This window comes from Leiobunum rupestre, chromosome 4 (assembly GCF_980474605.1).
Source record: "Leiobunum rupestre chromosome 4, qqLeiRupe1.1.hap1, whole genome shotgun sequence".
Lineage (NCBI taxonomy): Eukaryota > Metazoa > Arthropoda > Arachnida > Opiliones > Sclerosomatidae > Leiobunum > Leiobunum rupestre.
Genome location: NC_143387.1, coordinates 20,212,350 through 20,219,896, shown reverse-complemented (window position 1 = coordinate 20,219,896; position 7,547 = coordinate 20,212,350). Strand labels below are relative to the sequence as shown.

Below are 7,547 nucleotides of genomic sequence, written 5' to 3'. Positions count from 1 at the left end.
TTTCGCGGGATGTCTTGACTACTGGCGCCTATCTCAATAGGTTTAATTTAAATCCAAGTATCCAACAAACTCCTTCCGTCACTGCGGGGCTCTGGAAGAGACCCAGCACGTCTGATTGACTGTCCCAATCACTAATGGCGCAGAAGATCGTTTCTACGGGCGCTTAAGAAGTGTGACTTTCCAGAAACCATAATTAGAGTTATCTCGGCTGTGCAATGGGGTTTTTAATTTCTTAAAGCCGGAAGCGAGCCGTCCGGAAGAAACAACTAGTGGCTCATTGAACTTGTTTAACCGACACAAATACAACACAGACTGCCTTGTAACTGAGTTGACTACGAGATTCCGTGCATTATAGTGTTCGTGCAACTTCTACTTGACTTATTGTACCGAATCTTCTCATTAAAAATCAGATTTAAAATACATATATACATTTGTTTTGTGTTAATTTAAAATGACAAATTGTAAACAATTATTTTTTTTGTCCTGTACAGTCATAGAAAAAATTTAACTTTACTTCTTTCTAGTCCTGATTGGTTCTTTTTTCTTAGCCTGGTCGACGGTCGTCTGCTATAGTTTCTGGCATATTGAATGTGATGTTTGTAAACTTTTACCACGTGAACGTGATCGCATCAACGAAATTCTATAAATATGGAAGTGAGTAATTTAACTTATAGATTAGTTTTGCCTACTGTTTCATTATAATTTTATTATCTAATACATTATACTTATTAGAAAATGGCAACCGAAACACTGCGGAAAGAGCTTGAGATAGAGAATGATTTTGTTTGTTCATTAATTGACAAAATACCACCCAGAGCATATTTTGATTCTGATGTATTAGAGTATTTGGAAGAAGAGAAATGCAGACTAACAGAAGAAGTAATTCAAGGTTAGTAGCCAGAAGCGGATCTGGACAAAATCCCCCCAAGTAAGGGACATAATCACCCCAACCTAACCTTACTAATGAAATCGTAGCTAACGAGATTGTTGATTGTTCAAAGAACCTATATAATTGGTGCCAGTAAAGTGTTGTATGCTCACTACGTTTTTTTGCTAGTCACGCAGGGCACCCCACAACCTCCATTCTCTTAAATCATCGTTGATGTACATGAAAATCCCCTCTAATGACATCATACCTACTTTCAATGAAACTAATCCTTGTGTACCTACTGAATAATCGGTGCTCTATTTTGGGGGATTTTCTCTCAAAAGTAGGGACCTATTCGTGGTCAATATTATCGGCTGATATATCAGTGCATCCCTATTAAAAAGTCAAATTTAATGGGGGGGGGGGGGGGATTTTGTCTGTATTCTGCTGGAATCAAATATCCAGTTGAACCTTTAACTATAAAGTTTGTTAATTAACTGTATTCAATCTTGATTTTTAAGATTGTTTAAAGTTTTAAAGTTGTTTAAACTGGCAAAAGTTGGGGACTAAATTAAAGTTAGCCGAGATGTTAATTTAGTTAACAGGTTAATTTTTGGTAGTTCGGGAGATACTTATAGATGATCTGGGAATTAATTCTAGTCGCAGACTGAGGAGGGGACAAATGATCTCCACTCTAGGTTGGTCTTCACAAAAGGAAGGACAAAAGAAGCACCTCATTACCTAAGTAATTTGACCCTCCAATTGCCTCTGTTGTTTTACGACTGAAAGCCTGCATTGCTTTCATCTATTAAAAGATTACCATATCATGTATTGAAATTCTCAAATTAGAATTACAGAATAAGGGCTATCACTTCCATATTACTCCAAGTTAATAATAAGTAATAGTATGAGATTCTACTATTTGTAGAATTATTCCAAAAACTTCCATATCTGATAAGTTGTAGAAATTTTAAAAGAAATCAATTTTACAAAAGCGATTCCAGCTAGCCCACTGTGGTTTAAAATCTTAGAAATGTCAACTTCATTACTATCTTACTGTTGTCGGGTACCCTGCATGAAGTTCATCCTTCCATTGGAAAGTGGCAGTGGCGTAGACCCAGGGCGGTTTCCATGTCCAAATCCCTCCCTTGGTTGTATCTTTGACTGTACAAAATTTTTACAAATTAGATATTCCTCTTCAAAAACAATCTGGAATGGCAATAAAAGGAAGGCAGAAACGTGCCAGACTAAACCCGAATCAACATAAAACCGTCAGTCAAATTCAGAAAGAGTTGCAAAATGAATCAAAGTCTCCCAAGAAGAAACGTATGTAACTATTATTTTAACAGGAATTCATTCCTTCGTATTTATTATTTATCACTATGTCCCAGGGTTGGCTGTTACACTGGTTTAAACCAAGTGGTTTAGAAAAAAAAACACACACATTTTTTTTAAATCTTTGGTTTTTAATCTTTGTTACGATTTACTCAAAATTATTTCCAATTATTTGTACATTTTCTTAACAAAACACTATGAAACTAAAACGTCTTGTCCAAAATATTTGTACATATTTGGAACTAAAACTGAAACCTTTGTCTATGACTAAAACTGTGTTTCTGGCGAGATACTTATAATATTCAAAAACTAAATCTACCTCTACACATTTTAAAGTGAAACTGCTGTTCTGTAGTTGTTTATTGGCTAATAATAATAGACTAACCACATTGAAAGCATTTAAACTTGTGTTTTTGTTTAAAGTCTTTAAAAAGATGTTAAAGAGAGTCAAGAAGTATAAGCCCTTTAAGTGTAGTCCCAGAAAATGAAAATGTTAATTTTTAATATTGGTACTTTAAATTTTTTAACTCAAATAAAATTTTAGGTAATAAAGAACAGTATGCACAATTAAAAAGAAATAAAACAAGCGAAAATATAGTTGAAAAGTAATATAAATCAATGTTTTAAAAAACTGTTTTAAACAAAAAAACTTTTTCCAACCCTGCTATGTCCATACTTAGCTGCAGAGATTTGTTGGTCATCCTATTGACAATGGATGTTAGACTTAATTCCTTCCATTGTAAAAATAAAATGTGATGTAATTTAAGTTCTTCCTAAGTATACCAAAGTCGGGAACTATGAAAGTATGTTGTTGCCAATGTAGAATGTTAGTATAGGGTCATTCCAGGGCTGCGTTCAGTAAATCTCAATGGATAAAAAACTGTTTCCTGAAAAATTATTTTTGTTGATGTAGATACCGTTAAACTAATAGCACACACAAATATTTAATTATGTGACGTTACTATACTGTTGAGCAATGAAAAAAACTTCCCTTCCAGCCGATGAATTACTTGAGCAACCGCTGAACCATGTGACGTCAAAACGTTAAAAATTGTAAAACAAGAATCTTAACTCAACGTTTACCCAACTGTGAGTCCATTGAGTGTTACTGAATGAAGCCCATGTGAAATCAAGTCATTGTTGTACCGAATGTCAACCAAATTTTTTTTATTCATAGATTAATACATTTGGTACTTAATTGTAAATAAAAAAATCTAACATTAATAAAAATTATTTTCATTATTATTAAATATAGTAGTTGGTAATTAGTTAAATAAAAAATAGGTTGCAGAGAAAAGATTTTATTGACTCTGGAGTGATTATTTTACCCCTAACTTATAAGTTCTCTAATGAGACAATTACTCATTACTCATTTAGGCCAAAAGAAAAAATTTCCCATGAAATTGAAAGCAAACCACATGTTATAATCCACATTTTCTCAATGTTATAGTCTTATAAAGTCATTATTAAAATACTTCAACGCACTGGTGTAGAAAATAGGGCCCCACTGATCGAAGCAGACGGCTGACTTTGTGGGACCCCTTTAAATAACGTCACTTTACCCTACTCACTCCACTGCATTACCTTTCTTCTTAAAAACTAATTGGAGGCAAATTACATAGTAGTATAAGATGGCTCTAAGTAATCTATTGTATATGTATGTTGATATTAACAATGCTCTTAATTTAATTCTTTATTTGTAAAAGGTTTTAACGGCTCACAAGATGGTAATCCAAGGGCACACAACATTGAAATTTTACAAGAGAAATTGAAAAACAAAATTCAAGCAATGCAAAGTATTTAATTTTTTTACATATATTTTTATTGGTAACGCCACCTTTTGTACAATTAACCACTGCAATTTGTTTTTTCTTCAAATTAAACCGTAGTTTCTAATATTTTAAATGTCAGTGGCTTTATCAGCTCTGCTAATACCCAAGGCACCACCGTAGGACCAAGTTAGCTAGTGACTCTCAAAATAATATAAAATTCTAAAAAATCAATGTAAAAACCTAGGACACCCATTTTTTAGGCTAATTATCATTTGCTCATCACAGTTTATCGAGAGTTTAGAGTTAAAAGACAGCTTCACTCTTTTCTCTCTTGATCTATTTCTAAGTGAAGCGCTCATATCTAAGGTCTGCTCACCATCTGATCAAATAAGACAGTGCTCTCTTTTACTCATTATCTCAATCTAATATTTGAACTCTTTCTTGATCATTTCGCTCAATTACTAATTAATATGTGAAAGCTACGTTTAGCTCTTCATTTTCATCAAGTACCAAGCCTCTGCAGTGCTTGACCTAAGCAAATTTTTGGTGCCTCTATGGTAACTGACCTAGACATAATAATTTTATAACATCAAAATCACATCACTTTCATTTAACTAATATCACATCACTTTCATTTAACTAATATCACATGCTTGTAACGATTTTATCCTCTTATTTTGTGTGAGATTCTCAACCCACTTTTGGTAAATTCTCGCAAAACATTGACAGTACGAGTTTTTTACATGTATTATGACCCTTTTGTTATTTATCTATAACCCTATAAATAACATCTTTCTTTTTCAAATATATACAATTTAAACTAAACATGGTTTTTTAGTTATAAAAACTAGTTTTTGCATTATACTTTAAAGGTACACCCAAGCCGCGATTCACAAAATTTTTTACTCTATTGTGTTACCTACTTTCAGTTATTAAAAAAATACGACTAATTTGTTTGAAACTCATTACGCTTATGGAGTACAATATATTAATTAAAAACATGACATTAACGTGTAAATAATAATAACCTTGTGTCATTGTTGCCTTGACAAAGGCACAAGGTTGTGACGAAATTAGTGGGTTTTTAAAATAAAAACTTATTATTTACACATTTATGTTGTGTGTTTAATAAATATATAATAAATATATTTAAAAAAACTACTTAGACTCTCTTAACTATTCTTAAGGCACTTTAAATCATTTTCATTGCTCTATTTATATAATTTTACATAAAACCTTTAAACATCTGTCCAACTTCTCTGCATTTGCATTATTTCCTTGAATATCCCACAACAAACTAGAAGATTTAATTATTTGTTAATGGCATGGGGGCTATTTAAAATCGGTGTGTTGTTGATTGGTTATTTAATTATGGCTTTAAAAGTCGCTTGATGAGTTAGGCCTTGGGTATTAGCCTAGCTGATTATTATTATTATTATTATTATTATTATTATTATTATTATTGCAATAATTGGAACTTACTTTTCAAGACGCCTACAACAATTTCCGCGATGTGAACAGTGTTACAATTGTAAGCTAATTACACTATTTTAGGCCAATTTAGGGATTACAAAGTTTGACTGGGTCTTTGTCAAACATTAGTTTTATAATTGCCAATCATTCTTAATTTTTTTTATTCATGTAACATTTCCACATATAAACACATAAAATTTATCCTTTCTTAACTGTAGGGATTTTTCTAATTTTTAAATTTTGTTTTTTGAAGGTTTGAGAAATCAAAAAGGGATAAAGAAAAAAGTTAAAAATACCAAAGCAGCCAAGCGAAAACTGCAAAAGCAACGAATCGAACCCAAAGGAATTACCAAAATAAAATCTTCTCCAATTTTAAATAAAGCCGAAAATTCAAAACCAGTGTTCAATAAGGATGGAAATATTGTGTTCAGCAAATTTGATTTAGCGGAAAGTGGCAGTGGATCAACCAAAAAAGATTCCAGAAAGAGAGTTGACAAGGGAGTGAAAGCGTTGAAAAAGTCTCTTAAGAAAGTTGAGAATGAAAAGGAAAAGCTTGAAAAGCTGAAAGCCGCTGACCCAGAGAAGGCTAGAGTTGTTGGAGATTTAAAGGTTTGGCAAAAAGCCGTAAAGAAAGCTGAAGGGGTTAAAATAAAAGATGATCCTGATAAAATTAAAGCATCGTTGAAGAGGAGGGAAAAGAAGAAACTCAAGAGTAAGAAAGGATGGAGTGACAGAACGGCGAAACTAAACGAGAAAATGAAAGAGAAACAAGATAAAAGACAGTCTAATATTTCCAAAAAGAAACAAGAGAGGAAAGATAAAAAAATTAAGCAGTTGAAGAAAAAGGGAAGAATTTTACCTCCTGGGTTTTAAATTAAAGAAAGTGAAATTGTGAAAAATGTGTACAAAGTAAGTTCAATAAATTTTAAATGATTTTTCATTTGAGTGTTTTGGATTTTATGAAGTATTAGAACCTGTGATTACAAAAATTTTCTTGATTGTTGGCCATATTAAAGGGAATATAACCTCAGGTATTTGGTGTGGAACACCAACGTTTGCAGCTCTGGCCGCTCTTGCCTTTGGCCTTAAAAATGTTTCGCGCCACTGTACAGGCATATTTGAAAAATTTAAGGGGTTTTCCATAAAGATTGCTTTGCAGTTATATACCCTTTAAGGGTACCAGGATTATGAGGAAATAGTACCACGGTTTAGTTAATGCCATCGAATGGTTCTAGCCTTAATCATAATTCTTATTATGCACTGAAACGACACTTTGAAATAATTATTGTTAGTGGAGGTACATAATTATTATAAATCATTCAAAGGAGGCTTGAGGGATCACCAGGACCCCCGAATTAAATGAGTTTATATAAAATTTCTAAATATTTTTTAAATACTGTCCTTTCTCAGCTCTTTCTGTGTTCCATGCAGTCCATGTTAAAAAAATTCCTTATGATCTGAAAAAACTCAATCTAGAATCTTGTTTCTTAGAAAAGGCTTACAATGAGCGACATCAGTTGTTGTACAATTTGGTTTGAAATCTAGTTTCTTAAGAGTAATGGCTGTAACACAACCACCCTGTGTCAGAGATAGTCTATTTCAGGTCATCGATCCCTGACTAGGAGTATTCAGTACTACACTATGAGTTATGTCATCTTGTAATGAACCGGTTTTTCCGATGCTAAACTCACAACGGGCTGATAACTCGTGCAGCAGTTTGAAAATAAACATAACTACACTCACTAGCTTTCATGGGCACCCACAGGAAGGTGGGGAAACGCAGCAAATGCTCCCCTTTTATGAGCTACAAATGCAATAATAAAGGTATGAAGTTCCTTCCCCCTTTAAATATGAAGAGTGCCCCCCCCTTGAAAACTTTATGCGGGTGCCCCTGATAGCTTTTAGAATAAGTTTACCCCTGTAGCAAAAAGAGTCGATTTAGGGTCGGGCTCTGGTCAATAGTCCAAATACCGACTCTAAAAGTCTTAAACGTTTTTGAGATAATTCCTCATTAGAACTATTTAGCATCCGAACGCCGACCTTACATTGTAATAGTTAATTCTCGCGACTTGTAAAAGACATGACACATTCATAGCCCG

The 7,547-nt window shown here is 33.1% G+C and overlaps 1 protein-coding gene across 1 annotated transcript; it reads left to right on the top strand.

Moving 5' to 3' along the window:
* Window positions 1-526: 526 nt before the first annotated feature.
* Window positions 527-6,382, top strand: LOC149946588 (uncharacterized). The gene is made up of 5 exons (XM_090171423.1): window positions 527-654; window positions 733-889; window positions 2,057-2,194; window positions 3,910-3,999; window positions 5,702-6,382. Exons 1-5 carry the CDS (start codon window positions 649-651, stop codon window positions 6,319-6,321), a joined length of 1,011 nt encoding a protein of 336 aa, XP_090027549.1. The 5' UTR covers window positions 527-648; the 3' UTR covers window positions 6,322-6,382.
* Window positions 6,383-7,547: the final 1,165 nt, after the last annotated feature.

Bases quoted from the DNA above. Each gene is read 5' to 3' on its own strand.
- LOC149946588 (XM_090171423.1), top strand. The intron at 890-2,056 runs GTTAGTAGCCAG...TTTACAAATTAG, and splicing joins AACAGAAGAAGTAATTCAAG to ATATTCCTCTTCAAAAACAA. The intron at 2,195-3,909 runs GTATGTAACTAT...TATTTGTAAAAG, and splicing joins AAAGTCTCCCAAGAAGAAAC to GTTTTAACGGCTCACAAGAT.